This window comes from Bemisia tabaci, chromosome 3 (genome assembly GCF_918797505.1).
Source record: "Bemisia tabaci chromosome 3, PGI_BMITA_v3".
Lineage (NCBI taxonomy): Eukaryota > Metazoa > Arthropoda > Insecta > Hemiptera > Aleyrodidae > Bemisia > Bemisia tabaci.
This window is the reverse complement of record NC_092795.1, coordinates 29629482-29650190: the sequence shown is the minus strand read 5'-3', so window position 1 is coordinate 29650190 and position 20709 is coordinate 29629482. Positions and strand designations below refer to the sequence as shown.

The following is a 20709-nucleotide window of genomic DNA, read 5'->3' as shown; positions in this document are numbered from 1 at the left end:
TTAAAAAAAAAATACTCAGCCTCTTGTAATCATGAAGTGCATTCGTGTACATTCAGATCGCCTGCATTTGAGAGGGTAAAATTCGCCTCGACGAACAATGGAGGTATGGTATTAAAATTACGATGCTATAGCGTTGTGGATGGTGTAATTTTTTATACGCTCTTTCAGTGCTTAAGTATATCATACTACTTTTTAATTCCTAGGACTACGTAATCCCCAGCTTCATTGGAACGTAAGTACATATTTAATTAAAATCTGTCTAGCAATGTACACCAGAAAATGCCTAATTTCTTACCACGTTTTCATTTTTTTACAATCTTCACTAAACACATCTTTTTACTCCCACATACACGCATTGCCCCATGCCCGCTGCCCGGCCTTAGCATGGGGATGCTACGATATTCGAATTATACGACATCTGATAAGTCCGAAAAACATAGGTAAGAGTGCCTTCACCGTTGAAAAGTTGCTTTATCACTCCTAATCCCTGTGCGCGTGAAAATTGCGCTGTATTCCACTCGCCCAGAAAACCCTTCTTCGCCTGCGTTTCCGCTCTTTTCACTCGCTGCCTCCTTCCTGAAAGGCATCGCTCGAAACGTACATACGCGGCATACGTAAGCCGCTGTGGCTCGCTTTACTCGCCTCGCGTCTAGCCGGGAGCCCCGGTCACTCGCCTAGCGACTTGCTGATAGGCAAAAGGGCGGAGGAACCCATGTCATCGCGCCGCTTCGACAGATTTATGGCAGACAGGCTGCGGCCTTCTCTCTCAGACAGAGTCAGAGTTCGACCTTGGGCCTTGGGTGCAGGGTATGTTACAACGGGAACTCAAAGGCAACCCTCGCTCGGGAACTTATGGTTGGAGGGGGGTGGTTTGGCTTTCAGAGCGTCTCAGGCGAAAGAGGCTGAAAAATTTGGAAGTTAGACAATTTTGCGAGCATCTGCAAGCCAAGAGCTTTTACCGGAATCAAGCGTCGTCGAAGTCGGTCCAGTAGAATTCTAGAAATAAGCGTTACAAAGAAACCCCAACGATTTAATTTATATATGTAGGTAGAAGACAGATAGATTAGCAGAAGCGCAAATTCAAAAACTTCTGAATTAGCGCCAAATGCCACGATTGGCCACCTTTTAACCGCGCTTAGTGATGTTTCCAAAATTCTCCACAAGAGAAGAAGATGAGTGATTGATACAGCGATACAGCGCTAGTATCGCAAAACAGATTTGTTTTCGCACGTTTTTCGAAGTTTAGATCCACATGTCGCAGGCACATAAAATAGTGAAGTTGTTGTACGAAAATCATTGTAAGTAGTCGGTCGAGCTTTTCACCCTGATTCTTTCTCAGTTGAAATTAGCTTCAAGAATTCTATGTCAAGCATTTAAAGCCAGATTCATTCTGGACCAAGACTCTGTAGATCGTCGTACAAACTACCATCGATCACTTCGCAGATGTCAGACCCTCAGGTTTTGATGTTTTTCTCCCTCAAGTAATGTGGTAAGAAATCATCCCGCAATGTGTGAATTCACATTTCTTTACAACGTGCCTCTTGATGTTTGACAATACCCTGATTCTAAACTTTCATGACAATTCTTGCTCACTGCCCATGGCAATGCAATCTCAACGCTGCAGCATGATTTCAGATTTCACACAGATGTAGAAAACTGTGGCAGGATATGAAAGAGTTTTTTCCCCAGATTTTTCAGCATTCTCCATTGTATGAAGTCACGTCTCTGATGTTACAATGGCTCTTAATTCCTAGGACAAGGGTTATCAACCATGACAGCCTCTAACCTTGAGCAGTCTGAACTGAAGCAGCCCCTAGACACAAACAGGCAGGCACTTAAAAATCTGTCTTTGTCCATCAAATAAGGAAAGACTAAGTATAAATGGAGTCTTGTAATTGGCGAGCTGAACTACTCTACCTGTCGAAGTAGATAAGTAGTGATGCAGTGAAATATCTTGTCTCTCACTCACACATTATACCTAGTGCCCTATTGAATCCACCGTAGAGAAAAGACTAATCAATCTCCTTGCATGATTTCCGTCTCACTCATGGGCTCTTAAGGCATCTAGGTAATGTGAAAAAGCATCAAGGTGAGAAACAAAATTTCAGCATTTGCCATTGGTATTCAACGAACTGTTGACTCCATTCCTAATGATTGCATGACTGTTTATCAGTTGGAAAGTACCTAGAAGAAGACTATAGAATTCCAAGTACCATTGAAACCCTGGCATCACCTATCAAACTGATGCAGACGAATTTATGAATATCAGATCCTACCAGTGTCAGCTCCGAGTAGCTTCAAACGTTGATTCTCTTTTTTTCAACCATCAACTGATTTTTTGGAAAGTTTTCTAGCTACTTTCCTGAGGCAATTTCACCATTGCAATCCCTTGAAGTATCAAAGACCTATGGAATATCGGTCCGAGACTGTAGATTAGGAAAATGATAGCAAAGAAGATTGTTCTTCTCATGATGTATGTGCATGTATGAATGGAAGAGAGACAGTAAAGGACCCCGCACACTCTTTGTAGGAAAGTGCACCACGATCAATTTTTAATTTTCTGTATTGCATTCAATTCATCTCAAGATGCTGATTAAAAGTCATCATTGAGCCAACTCTCTACAAAACACCGTTTTCGCATAATACGCCCAGAACGTTTCAATCATTCGGCGACAAAGAGTCAGAAAGATTCCTCATTTCAGCACTCGAGTGAACAGTCGGCTGTGTGTCAACTTTCAGGTGAACTCCAGCACCGAGCGGCAGTCTTATCTCGGATTCTGCTCGCCTTTTTGCTTGACCATCCAAATCAGATTCATGAGGAGCGTGAGAACAGGAAAGTGGGAGAAAAACAGTGCACGTTAAACGGAGGAGAGCGGGAGGGAGATAGCCCCAGAGTAGGCAGGAATAGATAAGAGGACAGACACTCGCTACGTTTTCCCTTATTCTTATCAGACCTGTTCTTGAATGCCTTGTTTTCTTTGACTCTTTATCGCCCAAAAATTGAAGCGTTCCAGGCGAATTTTGCAAAAACGGTCAAGGTGAGTTGGTGCAATGATCACTTTTGATCAGCATCTTGAGATGAATTGAGTGCAGTAAAAAAATTAAAAATTGATCATGGTGCACTTTCCCACAAGGAGTTTGAGGGGTCCTTTATATAGAAAGTGCCCTACCCACAATTGAATACCTACCCGGTTAAGAGTAAAACAGTTCTAGAAACTGAAATTGCTAATTTTGATAATAATCAGCAATTAAATCATAGGTTTGCTTGATTTCAGGCTGGGCGTGTTCTTTGCAAGTGTACGTGTCTATCTGTAGATGCACCTATCTTTTTTTTGCTGGCCTTTGACAAGAAGCCAGGTCTAAGGTTTGTAACTCAGCTGTAATTTTAGAGGTCTTTGTCACTCTGATTTTAGATTAGTGTCATTGATGTCAGAGTGAAGGCAGAGCACTCAGATTGGTACACACTGCTTTAATTGACAATTTCAGTCTAATCAGTCTAACGTCAGGCTAACTCACTATTACTAGCTCATTGATAGTGAAACTGCGCAGTTCATGAGCGCACAGTGAATTACTCAGTTTGCAAAGTCTCAGACTTCCTGTCATACTTTATATTTTGAATGGAAAGAACTCAAAGTCATTTCTTGAAAACTTCTCTGGTTTTTCTTGTCTGTGTGAAGAATATTCTTTGACAATTTCAAGCAATAGCATTAGTTTGTCTCCTTATGACCGAATAAAATGGGAGTGGAGCTTTTGAAAATCCCAAACAAGACACCCCTTCCTGCAGTTCCACTGTTGACATGTCATCTCTTGATTTTTGGACAGTTCCTCATAACTGTCTCGGAGGGTCCATCTCAATCTTGCCGTTGCCTGGACTCTTTCAAAATCAACATTTCATTATCTTAGCTGATCTTGTGTACTTTGTATTCTTCTATCCATTTATAGTTAGGTACTTCATGTGTTCCTGCTTGCTGATGTAGTGGCATATTAGCAGATTTTGCCGGATCAAACATTGTCCATTAATTACGAGAGGGACATGTGGAGACTGAAGCATCACAGTTGAATGGAATCATTATAGCTGTTGTTTGTCATTAAAAGATTGTTCCCATTTTGGCAGGAAATAGAATACATATGAATGTATTTACTTTAGGACTGCATCTACATTGATGCATTTATATAGCCCTAGAGGCTTCTTCATGGAATCCATGCGTGGACTGTTTTAACAGAAATGCTTTACATGGCATATTGAGGGAAGAATAGAGTCTAGAGTACTTTAGAATTCAATGAGTGGCAAATTTGCTCCTCCTAAAAATTCAGAGTCGCAAAAAAATATTTTAAACATAATATTTGTTAAAATTTATCCTCAACATTTAGTCTTCGTTGTAGCCTCGTAGAGGCTTACAAACTGGGAAAAAATAGGAAAGAGACTACCAATTAAGACACTAAGCACAGAGACATTAATGCAATGTTTTGTGTGTATGTTTTAGGAGCGTATTAAGGACTACCAGAGAAGCTGGGACTATGATCGAAGGAAAACTCATATCAAAGAGAGTCTAATCGAATGATAACATGCATTAAGGACTCTGTAAAAGGCTATTGGCAGGAAAGAGTCCAGGTGCTGAAGAAGAGAAGCTGATGGAACTATAGCTGAGTGAGTCATGGGAATCAAACAGTTTCACAAAGAGATAAAACTTGAATACTTTTTCTCGGTTCAAACTCGGTGCTCAAATTCTGCCCATACTGTTTCCCAGTATTCATTAGTTTGGAGAAACCACTCCTTATGAATCCCATACCCGCCCGGCAAAATTACGTTGTGGCAACGTTGCCAAAACGTTGCAATTTTGCCATTTACGTATTCGGGCAACGTTGTGGTAACGTTGCCACAACGTGTAATTTTGTCAGCTTGCATGAACGTAATTGGCAATGTGTCTGCAATGTGTTTTAGCAACATAATGGGAATGTTGCAAAAATACGTTTTAGCAACATAATGGGAATGTTGCAAAAATACGGTGAAAAAATTTCGGTGATTTATTTTAGGAGTACTCTGCATTTTTACTCCTAGAATTCAATGTGGACCGCAGAGAAGCGTTTCTTCGGCACCCGAAATTCACTCTAAGTCCGATAGTAGCCGCGCTCCGCCCGGGTTCCCAAGCGGGCTCCCATCGAAGTACTAACTACGCCCGACGTTGCTGAACTTCAGTGGTCACCCGTGTGTCGCTGCCACTCAGCTACGGACGCTCGCGTAATAGAGTTTGGTTATTTAGCATTAATAAACATCCCTAGATCTGGTTCAATGATAGAAAGCAATGATATTCTTGCATTTCTGTGCATAATTCTACAACGAAGGATACTGAACATAATATTAGGAAGATCAAGTTTTTAAAAAAAAGGAGTATGAAAAAAAAATTAAAAAAGAATTGAATAAATATATTCATTTTATATAAATAAAATTATTATTATTTTAATTATTCATTTAATTATATTATAATTATTTTTTATTATTATAATTATTTGGTATTTTTATTTTGTATTAAATTATTTTCTAATTATTTATATTTATTTTTTTTATTTTATTTTTTATTTTTAAATTATTTTTTTTATTTTTTTTAATTTTATCTTCATTTGTATATTTTTATTGTTAATTTTTTTATTTTTTGAATTATCTATCAATTAATTTTTGTTTATTTTTGTATATACATATACATATTTTTGCGACATTGTATGAGGGCGCATTCCCTTATATTGATTGGAAAAAATCATCTGTTGAGAAACAACAGAAAGGAGAACACCTGAAACAGTGGAAAAGTGTCCCCTCCGATTTGCAGCACAGCATCTGCTTGACCTCACATCTGAGTTCTAAGACCAAAATTACACAGGGATTGATACCTCACATGACACTATATGCGCATTTTAAAAAACCGAAATCCCAGAGGCCTTATTATGGCCGCCATTTTGAAATTTAGGCATTTTGGGGGGTGCTCCGGGGTCGGACCATGGTAAACTTTTGGTATGTTGTTCAGGAGGACCTACTGATGACGTTTACATAGGAAAAGTTTGTTCAGCAATTTGTTCCGGGTCAAATCGTGTTTCTCCCTGACTAATAATGTTTAACAACGTTGTCACAATATATCTAAGAAATATTTATTGAAACGTTTTTTAATAATGTTCCAGAAACATTTCTAAAAACGTTTTGAAAATATTGTCTAAAATATAATGTCAGGCAACATTGCTGAAACATTGCTTAAACGTTGCTGCTTTACCTTTACAAAGCAATATCATCAAAAATGTTGCCTTGCAACGTTGCGGCAACGTACACATTGCTCCCTTGCCGGGCGGGTAAGGATGTATTCTTAGAGAAATCATAAGATGAAGAAGTTCATGAGACCTTCAAGCTAGAATTTTTATATTGATTCATTATGAAAAAAATTGAATTTTGAAGGTAGATTTTCATATCTTGTTTCCTTTCCATCACGATGCTTGGGAGATGAATTCATGGAGAAGCTTGACTGATTTAGACAGTATAAACCAATCCACAATTTATCAAAAAGAGCTTTCTATGAGTATCTTTTTAAGTATTAAGTCATGACAGTATGGGCGTATTTACAGATTTTTAAACAGTTGATGCTGCTAGGGTCATTGTTAATGTAGTGAGCATACTTTTTCTCTTTTTTCATAATTTCTCCTAGGAGTGCAAAAAATTCTTGGCTTGGCAAATCCCAAATCGCATACTCTGTAAGAAAATTTTGGGATGAATTTTCTTTTCTTTATTTTGGTTGCAAAATGAGAGAAAATCGAAAAGTGAGCTGAATTTGTAATATTTTGGCACAATATTTACATGTGATAGTTGGGCGGACTGAGGACATTTTCCGAGACTGAGAAAATCTTGAGGCTAAAGCACTTCAATACTATTTGAGGACTTCCTTGGTAAAAGGGCTTTTGTGGCTTTCAATGATTGGAAGATGTGAGCCGCAGTTTTTTAACTACCGAAAGTTTTGCTATGAATTTTTCCTTGACTTTGCTCCAAATATTTTAGCACTATTGTGTGAAAGTAACTTGACTGAAAGGATTTCATTTTTTACAAAATGTCATGAAAAATTTTACAATCTTGGCAGTATTGCAAGTCTCATAAATGCTTTTACTAAAGAGGCTCTCAATTAAACTTATTTTTATATCAAAGAACTATCTGCACCCGTGCGTGTAAACTTTTTGTCAGACCTGAAAATGGTGAAAGACTATTCAACAGACACCACTGTCCTCCACCATAGCCAAGCATGGAAAAAAAATAGAAAAAATGGAAGAGAAAGAGGGAGAATCAGGGAAAGGAGCATTTTTTGAAAGACAAGCGCATAACTGCAATAAGCCTGGACTAGTAGATAAGTACATTTACCAGTAGATCGCAAAATTATATGGACTACTAAACAGAGAAAGAAATCGAACACCACAGCACAAGTTTTCGCATCAAAATTTCTTTTAGAACACATTGACCATATTTAAAATTGCCAAAAGTAAGTCATGAGAGAAAATTGAATGCTTGTAGTTTACATTGCAAATAGTATATTCAAACTTTCTGCTCACGGAAAAACCATGATCAACTTAGGCCAAATCAGCCGTAAGAAAACAACTTGTACATTAAGCAAATAACTGGATAATGGTTTCTCACAAATTTCCCTCTCTTGATACAAGGCACCTCTTGTCAAAAACAAATCAGCACATACAAAAATTCTCCCACCAAAAAGTTTACTAAAATTAGCGTAGTGCTCGATTTGCCTTGAGTAGACTTTGGTGCTTAGTGAATGGGAAGTGTGAGTTGACATATGCTTGAAATGCTGTTTTCTCATTTATTTATTGAATTTTAAATGCATCCATGGTACTTTACAAAAAGCGTCAATTTAGAAACTTGTACTGTGGTGCTTCATTTCATACAGTGTTGGTCCATTCTTGTATTTTTACATGTTCCTTTTTTCGTATTCATCCCCTCCGAAACGAAAGGTCTAGAAAATCAGTATGAGAGATCAAATTTCTCAAGTTTTGCCATTCTTTCAGTCTCCAAATTTAAAAGCTGCACTCGCTTAAAAGTGGATGTGAAAGAGAAATGTGTGTAAAAAGTTCCTGAGAGAGCATCCCTGCGGAAAATTTTGCATCTAAATCTATCAAAATCCGCAATCATTTCGTCACCTTTTAGCCAAAGTATCACAAGCGCCATGTACGCTTTGATGGTACGCTTTGATCTATCAAAATCTGCAATCATTTCGTCACCTTTTAGCCAAAGTATCACAAGCGCCATGTACGCTTTGATGGTGTGTTGCTGTACATCTTGACATTGTTTTAATTTTCCCTCAGAAACCTTTGTGCATTCTTCCAGAGATCGATCTTGATAACTCAGTGTGATTCAGTGACAGGCGTTTCTATCGTTTGTTTTTCTGTGAAAAGTCGGACAAGTTGGAAGAGTTCAGTAACAGTTCCTCAGCACTAATAGCATTTGTGATACTTTGGCTGCAGTATGACAATTTATCAATTTAAAGTGCAAAGTTGAGTGATGACCTTGAAAAATTCCTCTTCCTCACCTACAGATTAAATTCGTTACATTTCCTTGTGCCAGCCACATTTCAAATGAATTTTTGATGAGAATGGTCATTTTAATTAATTCTTGACTCCGGCTAATGGTTTACCTTTTTGTGCTCCTCGTCACCTTTTGCATTATTTTTTATTTTCGTCACAGGTACGTTCAACAGCAAACATGGAACCAGAGTCGGAGGATTTTAACAATTTTTTGCCAGCAGTATGGCTCATCTTTGGAGGATCCTATTTCAATCATTCAAATGCTCCGAAAACTACTCCAAGGGCTCAAGATGACAATGTGAAATCGTCAAACAAGCAGGAACCTTCAGACTGTCGTGAGCAAATTTTAGTTGATCTATTACGTTACCACATAGAAAATGAATATGTAAACCACCTTCAGTCTTCCGCCCTCATAACACAGTTGATGTCAGTAGTTGAATTATTTAAAATTTGGTCCGAAGATCTGACTTTGATTTATGAAATTCGAGTACTTTCAAACAATAATGATGTAGAGTTTGATTCTAAATTAAAATTCCTAGCCGAGCGAATTTTTCAAAGAATATCTGATTTTCATGAATGTACAATCATTCCGACCGGATTAATTTCATCGGAACTTACGGATGGTAATGAAAATGTTAGTTTAGCCATTTTAAAGGAAGAAGGTCATCGTATGGATTGGATTCAGGTTGATCCTGGCAGTACATACCATCAATGTTGCCATGATCTAGTTGATACGAGACGAAATGCTTTCTTCAATGTACGCAACGTACAAAAAAGTAAAATCACTAGAGAATGGGTTCGCTTATTATTAACTTTTAAATGTATCACTCCAACGCAATGCTATAAAGAGCTCATGTTTTATGAATGGTTGCTTCCTCACCTTAATGGTGAATCCACTCTTCAATCGAAGCCTGATGAAGGTTTCATCAGGTATCGTCATTCATCACCTACTCACACATGGCAAGTTCTTGATCAATCATTCCGGTACCTATTGCAGCATTTTCTGGGCAATTCTTACCTCCCGATTTACCAAGAAATAACAACCAGTTTCAAAATTTCCTTGATGGAAAAGTCCTTAACCATTTATGAGGAAAAGGTTAGCAAAGATATTCGACAATGCCATTTCCTTCTTCAGGAAATGATGAGAGATGTCGCTCAGCAGGCGCTAGATCACGGAAATGAAAAACAAAAAGAACATGCTTTTGTTGTTTGTGAAGCAGTGAAAGTAGCCCTAGATAATAGCTGCAGTAAACAACAACTGGAACTGGAACTTCAATCCAATATCGGTGATGTGCATGTATCATCATGCAGATTTCCTGCTCTCCATTTACCAAAAATTACGTCTTCCTCCAACACTTCCTCCTCGTCCAGTTTAGATATTCACCCCAACTTTGTGAAACCAAATATGCAGGATGACATAATTGATTACCTCAAAAAATTTAGGGGAAATTTCTTAAACAAATTGACAGCTGAAGACTTCGACACATCTGCGCTGATATGTCGGAGCATCGAAGAATGTTTCATCAATTTTCTTTGGAAAAGCGATATATTGGAAGTAACAGGCTTGTTACCATTCACGAGAAACGATGTTTATTTGGCATCATGTTTAAAGGACCTTGGCGAGTTGTACTACACATGTCAAGGACGATTAGTGAATTGCTACCTTAAAAAAGAGACCTATGAACCACTTTTATATGCAAAAAACGTGGTAGTTCAATTCTTTGTGTATGCAGCAATTGCTGCATTGAACCTTCGTCATGGACGTATAGGGCCTGTTCTTGCAAATTATAACCTGAGCACTTCCTGCAGTGAATCGCTGAAGTTATCCACGATAATCCCTTCCCTTGTGATTGAGGATTCGCAGTGGCTGAATGTATTATTCTCCGTTCAAACTTTTTTCGAGCACAGTATTGAAAGACATACGCTCTTCTCATTCCGATCATTCATCAATAAGAAGCCAGCTTTCAACATGACTTTGTCTATTAGAAACGAATCCGAACTAATGGATAACAATGTGAGATTCGCTTATGATCTGCTACAAACAGATGCCGATGTATTTGATGCATTTAATGACGACCATGCTGACCTAGAACCGGTTGAAGCGCATCGAAAGTGGACAAAACTCACTTATACTGATCCTAAGAAATATTTGCCTGAGCTGTATACATTTCTACCTCTAGTAGCTCACAGTGCTAAAACAGCTTTAACCGGTTTTGACCTGTTAAATACAGGTTCTAAAAAGTACTCAGCAGAGTGGTTTTGTTCTAAAAAATATGGTTCTTATTCTTTGGTCAACTTTAGAGTAAATACCAGGTGTGTTAGTACTAATGCTGAAGTGAGTAAGCTTACAAGTTACAGACTAAAAACAAATTCGGCCTCTGTGAATTCTTTTCAACCGTTTATTAGTTTCAACTGGGAAAAGGATGATAAAAATGCCAAGAAAAGTATACATTTGTGTGAAAATGAAATCATCGCCCGCCTAAACCAGAAACCAGACACCATGGATTGTAATCGTTATCTACATTTAGGGTTTCTACAAAGCGAGCCACATCTAAAGTTGGAACGTTTGTATATTGCGCTAAAGGAACAGCAGCTTAATTTTAGTAGCAAAGAAGAAGGTGTATTGATAAAGCAAACCTTATTTGAAATCAGCATATCCAAGGAAATTGATGAGGTGCCTTGCACCTTACTTAAATGGACTGCTTTTCACAAGCCAGAATTGATTCATGAGTTGGGCTCACTGCTAATAGAAAAAGCACGCGCAATGAAGTATTGCCTGACGCAACATTATGCTTTAGGCGATATTCTTATTGTGACCCTAGGTTTAGTAACATTTTATCCATCCGAGTATAGAGATTTTTTCATCGAAGGTATCTTAGATATATTCTACATGCTTAAAGGAATTTTAACGGAGTCTCCAACCCATTTAAGTGATCAAACTTTGCTCTATCTTAATGCATACCTTATCATAATTGTACAAGCTTCTCAGCATCTGTTGAAAACGGAGATTGTAACAATATTGAAAGCATTCCTGGAAATTGAAAGATACAAAGCTATAGGAACTCATCTCGACAACAACTTTTTATTGCGTATAAGGTCAGCAAGTTTCGATTGGTACTCACAAGTCGAGGATCGTTTACATGAAGACTCAGATATACTCAACAATGTGATGTTGAACATCAATCCACAATGGAATCAAGAGAGTTCATGGACAAAAAGTAAAAACGAATTATTATTCAGGTGTAATGATTTTGCAATTAGACCTCTACATGGTTGTGTTTATTTTAACAATCAATCTATTAGAGGACTACCCAGCAGTATTAAAGAGCACCAAGTCTTCCGAGATTATATCGGAGAAGTGAATTTTGCTGTTCGCCCTGAAACTTGTGAAATTGATTCCAAAATGTTGCCATGTTACGTTTCTGTTGGTTATGAGCCTCAAACACGATTCACATTGGTACAGAATAAAATTTTATTAATTGAAGAATGGATTCAAGATAGTTTCCAACGGTATGTCCCAGCTCATGAAATATCTTCTCATGAGAACAAGTACCCCCAAGCCTTCTACAAACTACCAAATAACACAGGAAAATTAAGGCATTGGTTGAAAGGTCGTTCATTGATACTCATCAAAGATGAAAATAAAAAGGTTGTGTTTGAATGGGACCTAAAGGCTAGGACTCTGCTTTCTGTGCAACATGGTGGATATGTTGTTCCATGGAAACAACTAAAAACTTGTTTCTTTAAAAAATGGCTGGAACAAATGGAATTGCCTGATTGGATAGAACTCATTGCTCGGCCAACATCCAATGGCTCAGGTTATTACATCATCGAATCATTAAATTTGCCCCGATTAGGCTTACATTTTTGTTACCAGAAAGGTGAATTCTTCTCCAAACAGATTCATGGTTATGTCATTGCTAAACTGCAGCATTTGAACACATTGCATGGATCAAGCTATATGGTCTTGGAGAGAAAAGAACGCAACTCAACATGCGTATCTAAGAAAATTATTATTCCGCATCGTATCATAAAACCGACAGGTCCTTTTTATAACAAGATACCAATCATTGATGCTACTGATGTCCTATCACCCGCTTATTTTGTGTATGATTATGATCCCAAGTTAAACATGTTGAAAGGGCATCACATCCGAGCTCAGCTTTATCTCGCTTTACTTTTTTATTGCTCAGTGTCTATGGATAATCTAGACATTTCCAATTGTAATTTGTACCACTTAGCAAGGGAGAACTTGGAACTATGCTGGAAAGATGAGCCATATGATGAAGTTGAATTTAGCATCATTGAGCAATTTTTTAACCTCAGTGATTTGCGAGATGCTCGCAGCCATAGCTTAGCATTGTATTTAAAAGTTGCATCCTTGTTGATTTGCAGTTTACGCTTGGAGTTTTTGTACACGGATGAAAGTGCAGAGGTGATTAAAAAAAAGAGTCATCAGTTATTAACAAGTATGTCAAAGCAGCTTCCTCGTTTGTTTCTATCTTATCTACAAAACAAACCGAATATTTTTGTACGCATACAACTTAGCTCAGAAGAAGAGGAAGATATCCTGAAACAGTGCTTGCAACCAACCAGTAATATAAAGAACAATAGAGAAGAAGTGGCTGAAATTTTATCCTTCCTGAGAGCCTATAACCAAGTGTATTTTAAACTGCAACCCCAATCGCTTTCACCACCAAACGCCCTAAGACCTTTCAACTCATTCTACCGTCAGTTTTTTTCTCAGAAGACACTTCTTGATACCGAATTTGAGAACATTTTCCAGAATCATCTCGCTTTCTTTAAGTTTCCTTTCACTGCAGAAACAATTTGGTGGACAAAAAAACTATCTTCGTCCAGTATCAGTTGTATACTAAGTGATCAGTTTCATTTGAAAAACTTCATCTCCTTGTATAATCTAGCAAGAAGTTCTCAAGTGAGTCTCTCCAAGTACAGCTATTTTTTACATTATATTGTCTTGATGGCGAGTATTACCCACTCTGAATTTCCGAGTGAAGTCAGGATGATGCTGGCTCGTGCTCTCCTCCTTGTTGCTGAAAATCCAGATTTGTTCCCTAAGTCCCCTCAATGGTTCAATGCAAATCATCTTTCTGTCAATTTGACCCTAAGGAAAGTTTACAAAAGTGATATCATTGACTCAATTCCGTCTCTTCACTGGAAGCGGCCGAGAGATTATGACGAGTTTGATGATGAAAAGAAAGAAAAAGAATTGCAAAAGTTCGAAGAAGAAAAACAGAAGTACGAAGAAGAAAACAAAAGAATTTGGAAGCTCTTTAGTCAGTATGATCTTGATGATGAAGGAGTGCCTCTCAGTCTCCCGTCAAATAAAGATGATTTCCAACTTGAGTATGAATCCAGAATGACTTTTCTCTACCTCAGCAAGAAAGAAATAGTGAGAGATGTTCACCGTCGAGCTGCATACAATGATAGCATGTTCAATTTTTTTTATCATATTGTGAAAGTTTGCGATGATGAAAAGTATGCATCTGAAATGGCTTGGCCTGTAGCTGCTCCATCAATCGATAAAAAAATTAATGTCCACTTTGAGGCAAAAAAAGAAAATGCTTTGGCCATTGCCTCACAGCAAGTTAGCCTAGAAAGATGGATTGTCCCTCAGCAACCATTAGTTGATTTGAACCAATTTTTTACTTTTACTTTGTCCCAAGCTGAGGAAAGTGGCTTTTTATTTGAATCTCAACTGAGAGAACAGAAAAATGGATACCAGCACAAATTTTATAGTGAATTGAAAGATAGTTGGTCAGCTTATCAAACTGAAGATAGGTGCACTTATTCCTGGCTCAGTTCCCAATCTCTGAGTGAACTAGAATTCGTCCTCCGAAGCAAATTCGAAATAATTCGTGAACGAACTGAACAACTATGGGGTCACATCGTAGAACGGTTCAAATTAAGGACAAACAGTGAGTCCAACAACTACTTTGCACTACGATGGCACTGTGGTCAAGTGCTTTATTATAATAAGCAAGACTTGTTGACAGTATTGATTGCGCCTCAGAAGGTGGAGTTGTACAATCCTGACTGTGTAGCACAAAAAGAAGTTGTTTATCAAGAGCTACTGGAATATTTAATTCACGAAATAAACTCTGCAAAATTAATGAGAGTACTGAACCTCTTAGAAAACCACAAAGAAGCTGACAACGACACAGAACGATTCTCAATAGTTCAGACTCTGGTTAGAAGTTTACAGGAAAATCTCAATTCAGAATCTTACAGAAACCCCCACTGGATTTTGTTCCAATTTGAAAATGAAATAATCGTTCGCAACAATCAAAGCGAGCTGATACTTGCAATGTTAGCTCAAAATGGAAAAGCTATGTTCCAACTAAACATGGGAGAGGGTAAATCTTCTGTTATTTTGCCACTACTAAGTTATAACTTAGCAGATGGCAATCAATTATTACGCATAAACGTTTTGTCTGCACTATTAATTACAATGAAAGAATTTTTACGCCAGCGCTTCTCAGGTTTGATTCGTAAGCGTATTTATACCTTACCTTTCAATCGTGATATGGACATTTCAACAAAAAATATAACTTTGATATCGAACATGCTCAAAACATGCCAAAACAACCGGCATATTTTACTAGTCACCCCTGAACATCGTCTATGTTTACAGTTGAAAACAAGAGAACTATTGTTGGAACATCAACAGCAAATGGAAGCTACCAACCTTTTCAATTGGAATACCTACCGGCAAAGGGCTGAGTTTAAAGATGATGTTTACAAAGACTTGACAGAAACAGAAAAAGAAGACCGATTGCTGAAACAAGATAAGTGCCTGAAAGCTTGTTTGCAGGCTGATGGGTACATTGACACCGAAGACTCAGATACCAATAAAATTCTGAAAGCACCACCGCGAGGACGCGGCCGGCTAGAATTCGCGAATTACAAAAAAAGAATTGATGATTCTTCTTTCAGAGAATGGAGTTGCTTGAAAGCTGCTTATCAAGAACTGAATTGCAACTCAAAACTTGCTTTTGCAGATACCAGTGAAAAACTTAAGCTTCTCAGCGAAATGAATGTTCTTAGGGCCATTGACCTATTTGATGAGTCCGATGAAATCCTAAAGCATGGGACTGAACTAAATTACACTATTGGTGATAGGTGTGCTTTTGCGGGTGGAGAACTCCGCTGGAAAATACCACAGTTTTTCATCAAAGCAATCTTTTGTGATTTCGAAATAAGAGAAGTCATTGATGCCGGAAAAGTTCATGGTTTCACAGCTGTCAGTCAAAGATTTAGTGATGAAGGTGGTGTACCATTTATACAATTGCTTTGCAAGTCTTATTTTGATGATCATATTAAACCTTCACTTGTAGAAAAATTTTTCCAGGAAAACTTATCTTCGCTCCGAAAATTTCAAACCAGTGCTGACAGTTGTTTTGCTCAAGATGGAATCAGCTCCCTTAGGCAGTATGTTGCTGGGAAACTGCAGTTAAATGAAGAAAAGAAAGTGTTGGCTTTCCTTGCTGATAAAGGTCCATTAAAAGATAAGCTACTTATTGCGAAAGGTTGGCTTTCTCATGGAATCTTATTTCATGTGTTTAATTCCAAATACAGGGTTCAATTTGGATTACATCTAAATTCAGAAGGTGAAGCAATCAAACGTATTGCAATCCCATTCTTGGGAAAAGATACACCTTCTCCCAGATCTGAATTCAGTCATCCAGATGTCATGCTTGGGTTCACTATCATAAGTTACTTATATAAAGGTCTCAGCCAGAAAGAACTCAAGGAAACACTTCTCAATTTAAAAGGTAGCTTCAGTGCTCCAGTTGGAGATATGACGCTGAGCAGCTGGACTCAGGCTGGCGAAGACTGGATTTCAACTCAGGTAGATGAATTCCCACCATTGCAACTTAAATCCTTGCAATACATGGATTTGGCAGACGAGCTCTGTTTGACACAAGCACACCAGTACTTATCAGGCAATCACTTGGCCATATTTGACTACCTGAATCAGTTTGTATTGTTGGAAGAAGCCACGCAGTATCGTCATAAAATCAGTGCCAATGCTCATTCTTTAGTTGGCTATAATGCAGCATTAGGTTTTTCTGGTACAGATGACAGAAAGATAACAATGCCATTTCAAGTTGAATCTCGCTGCTCTACCTCTCAAATAGGGACTAACGGTAAATTATTATCAGTTCTGACTGAAGAGCGAAACAGTCATTATCAGTCCTTGGAAACAGAGGACTCAAAAAAATTGTTGACGGAATTGTGTTTATTTGTCAAAGAAAATAAGAGCTGTCATGCCTTGATTGACGCTGGAGCATTAGTTACAGGGCTCTCAAACAGTGATGTTGCCAAATTTTTAATTACCCACTTGCCTGATACGTTTGTGGGTATCCTATATTTTAGCGATGAAGGCAATAAACTGACTGTTCAAACACGGGATGGCAAAATATCCGCATTACAAGATTGCTACCTGGATAAAAGGTTCTTATTCGCTTATCTGGATGATATACATACACGTGGTACAGATATACAGCTTCCCTTAAACTGCCATGCCATACTCACTATTGGCATGGACATGTCAAAAGATAAGTTAATGCAAGCTGCCATGCGCTTAAGACAACTAGCCCAAAAACAGTCCGTTTCTCTCTGGGGCACGCAAGCTGTCTCATTTGCTATTGCACGAGACAATTCAGTCGACCCAACCAAAATTAATAGTCTAGAAGTAATTAAATGGGTCACCCGCAACACTATCAATCACATCAACGAGGATTTGTTCCCAGTAGCAGTGAGGAAAATCAACTTTGAGTTTTTGCTAAGAGCAGAGGCCTGGCTGAAAGAGGCGCCTGCTAACCTGAATATTTTGGTTCAATTTTGTCAGAGTGAGGAGTTGTTTCAACTGGAAGAGTTTTATGCCCTTTCGCCCCAATGTGAAGATTTAGCGGATCGGCTGGATTGGTTGGTTGCCACACGCATCCGAATATTCTGGCGCGACCTTGCGCTCGAGTTTCAAAACAAAAAGCTGACAGATACCCCTTTTTACAAAAAAATGTTTGAACGATCAAATAAAGTTAACTTAAAAGACCAACTTAGCCGAATTTCAGAAGAAATGACAGAATATCTACAGGAGGGCCTGATTCATCAATCTCTAGAAGATGATGAAGAAAAAGAGGTGGAAGTTGAAATAATTCAAGAGCGGAGAGTTCTATTTAAATTAGAACATCAAAAAGCTCGACAGGAACAACTGTGGGATGTTCAGATAATTTTACTGGATGATTTTATCACAGAAGCTCAAGAAGCTGCCATTATTATGCCATTATGTAGCATAAAGCATTACGTGCAACATCCTGCTTGTATTGAAGAGATTACATGGCACAAAGATATTTACATGACATCCAATTATATTAAAAGCATCATTCGGGAGAAGGAAGGTACTCTGGATAATTATTTGCGTCCTGTTGATGTTGTTTTAATCCACCGTTCTCCCGATAAAAGTGAGGCCTTGTTGCTATCAGGTCGAGAAGCATCTCGTATTAAGTCCAGATGTTTTGACAATTTCGGCAACAATTTATTGGTGCACATCAATGATATCAACGGTCACACTCAATGGCCCTCAGATAGTGTTGTAACCAAGCAAGAACATAAGTTACTCACAATCATAAAATTGTTTGCTGGTGAATGTCACTATGCATCAAAGAGAGAAGTGCAACGCATTGCCAAATTAGTAGGGCGCATCTACCCTCAGTTTTTTAATTGTCTAAATTTAGATAGGACAAACTCAGAAGAACTCTATGATGTCCTAATTCAAGGAGATTATCTGGACTTTGCTGGTGTTATGACCGAAAACTTTCTAAAAATTTTGCGGTCTGTCAGGAGAGGAGAACCTCTGTTTGAATTTCCAGAAGATATTGAGTTAAATAAAAACTTATCGAAAAAAGTTTTTGCATTATTTCAGGACTTGATAATTCGATCATCCACCTCTTTACAAAGCGGTCATTATGTTCTGTGGCAATGGGTAGGTGCACGCAACAGATTGCGAGAATACCCAGGGTCAGCATTAGAATCAGTGATCAACTCTGAGCACAAGATTAAATTTACTTACTAAAGGCATGGTAAAAATATCAGTTTTGTGTATTTAGAGTACACTCTTCACGATTTCTAGTTCTACAGCCTTATACCTATATCGGCTTTTTAAGTACTCTTCTCTTGGAAGCAGTACAATGACTTTCTGCAATGATATCCCATCAGTTCTTGGGCCCCAGACTGATAATGATTCCAATACTCATGATTGTTTAGCCCTTACACCGTAAGTTTCTTTTTCCTGTCCACTGTGTATCATATTTATTTTTGATGAACTGTCACTCGTATAATATCTCTCAATTTTTAGGAAAGTTAAACTTCCCACTGCAAAATTTAACTTGTAAAAATTAAAAATATCATAGCCAACCAGTTTTTAATGAGTGATGTACAATCTGCAAGCAATTGACTTTTTGAAAATAGTTATTAAACCTTTTGCACTTGTTATTGTCCTTTAATAATTTTTAGTTTTTTAAGAAAGTAAAACATGAAGTGACCTGCTTACTTTTCTGCTGACAACGGGTGCTTCTTTTGGTCTGATTGTTTTGAATACTATTACATTTATTGAATTATTTTCATTTTTTTCCATGTATTGCATGTTATTTCGTTCATTTGCTCGTTCTTTCCAAGTACAAACATTTTTGAAAAACTACAGCTCTGAGAGTTTTTTGTAATTGTACTGAACATGTTCCTACCTTCCTAATACCTTCTATTTTAAAAATAATTCATCAAAGATCTGCTTTAAAAATTTCAAGTGGATACAAGGTACCATTTGTTATTTTTTTTTTTATCAATTGCATACAGTGTAGTACCTCTCGGCTTCCTATGAAATTGAAACATTAGTACAGTGCAAATTTCTAATAAAATTAAAAAAGCGGAGGGATGGGAAATTTTCCAGAACTCAGATTTTGAATTTTAGAGATTTCTAATAATTTAAAATGGTTCCAAAGGTAATTAAGACGAAAAAAAGAAGAAAAAATTCAAATGAGCTCTTTAATTTGAATTAGGGTTGCCACTTGGCCATTTGCACCAGCTCGTCAGTTTGAATTCAAAATTATAGGCCTATTTTTATGGGTTATTTATTCGTAGATTTTAATCTACAAATAAATAAACCACGAATCGTGATAATGATAAGAGGAACGACGTATTCCCCTATAAAATCTCCAGTTTTAATGGGAATGGAACAAAGACACACTCTGTTAGTGTGAGATTTTCATAGGGGAAAAATTCAGGCAAAACATTCCAAAAATAGAGACATAAAGTCATGAGATTTCAAAGTTGTAAACACTTATTCATTTCAAGAAATCTTTTTGGCCTGTTTAACTTCATCAGAAATCTTGTGGCAATGCATCGGTAATAGGTTCCGTTTTACTGCAAAAAATTAACTCCCAAAATTCGAAATAGAGGTTGCAAAAACTCTTCGTACTTCCAGCAATAATTCCATAGATTTAAATGAAGAAAGACAAGCTGTGTAGTGGATGTGCATTATCGGGTAGAAAATTCTTGCGTAAGGTGAAGTCTCACATATTTCTAGTCCTTCTGGGTTGGTAGAATGGGAGGGGGGTGGAGTTAGAGGTAGGTTATGCTCTGCTAACATCTTCAAGCGCGGCTGCACTAGCCGTGGCAGGCAGCAGGACACCCCCCTCCCCCCTTTCCAACCCTAATTTCTTCTAAATCTCATTTTTAATTTATTGGAATCAGAAAATGCTCGATTTTACCGAATGTTTGCATTTTTTGTCCTACAATGCCCAGCAATTTTGTCCTAGCTGCCTGGTTTGCCTCTCCTTCCCTTTGTAAACCGATTTAATGTTTGGTAAAACTTTGAGGGATTTTTGACACATCGAAATTTTCGAATTTTGGGCTGAAATGTTTTTATCGGAGTCGCTTGACGATGGGTAATGGTAAAACGTAGAATTCAAAAAATGACATGAGCCGCCTCCCAAAGCGCCGGTACCGCAGTTTACCGTGACGCCCAGCAACCTTTCTAACTCCCCGGTGATCAAATTGCATACCCAGCGAAATGAAGGAACCGCAATTTAGCGACGCATCCGTATCATTTAAAGCGCTGCGCACTGGTACTGC

At 37.9% G+C, this 20709-nt stretch overlaps 1 protein-coding gene across 2 annotated transcripts; it reads left to right on the top strand.

The window, feature by feature from the left end:
* The first annotated feature begins 1206 nt into the window (after positions 1-1206).
* Positions 1207-19327, top strand: LOC109029772 (uncharacterized). 2 transcript variants are annotated; one of them, XM_019040395.2, is made up of 4 exons: positions 1207-1298; positions 3276-3364; positions 4485-4648; positions 8717-19327. In XM_019040395.2, exon 4 carries the CDS (start codon positions 8735-8737, stop codon positions 18653-18655), a length of 9921 nt encoding a protein of 3306 aa, XP_018895940.2. In that variant the 5' UTR covers positions 1207-1298; positions 3276-3364; positions 4485-4648; positions 8717-8734; the 3' UTR covers positions 18656-19327. The 2 variants fall into 2 exon arrangements, with proteins under 2 accessions (XP_018895940.2, XP_018895941.2); XM_019040396.2 differs by having other exon boundaries at positions 1211-1489.
* Positions 19328-20709: the final 1382 nt, after the last annotated feature.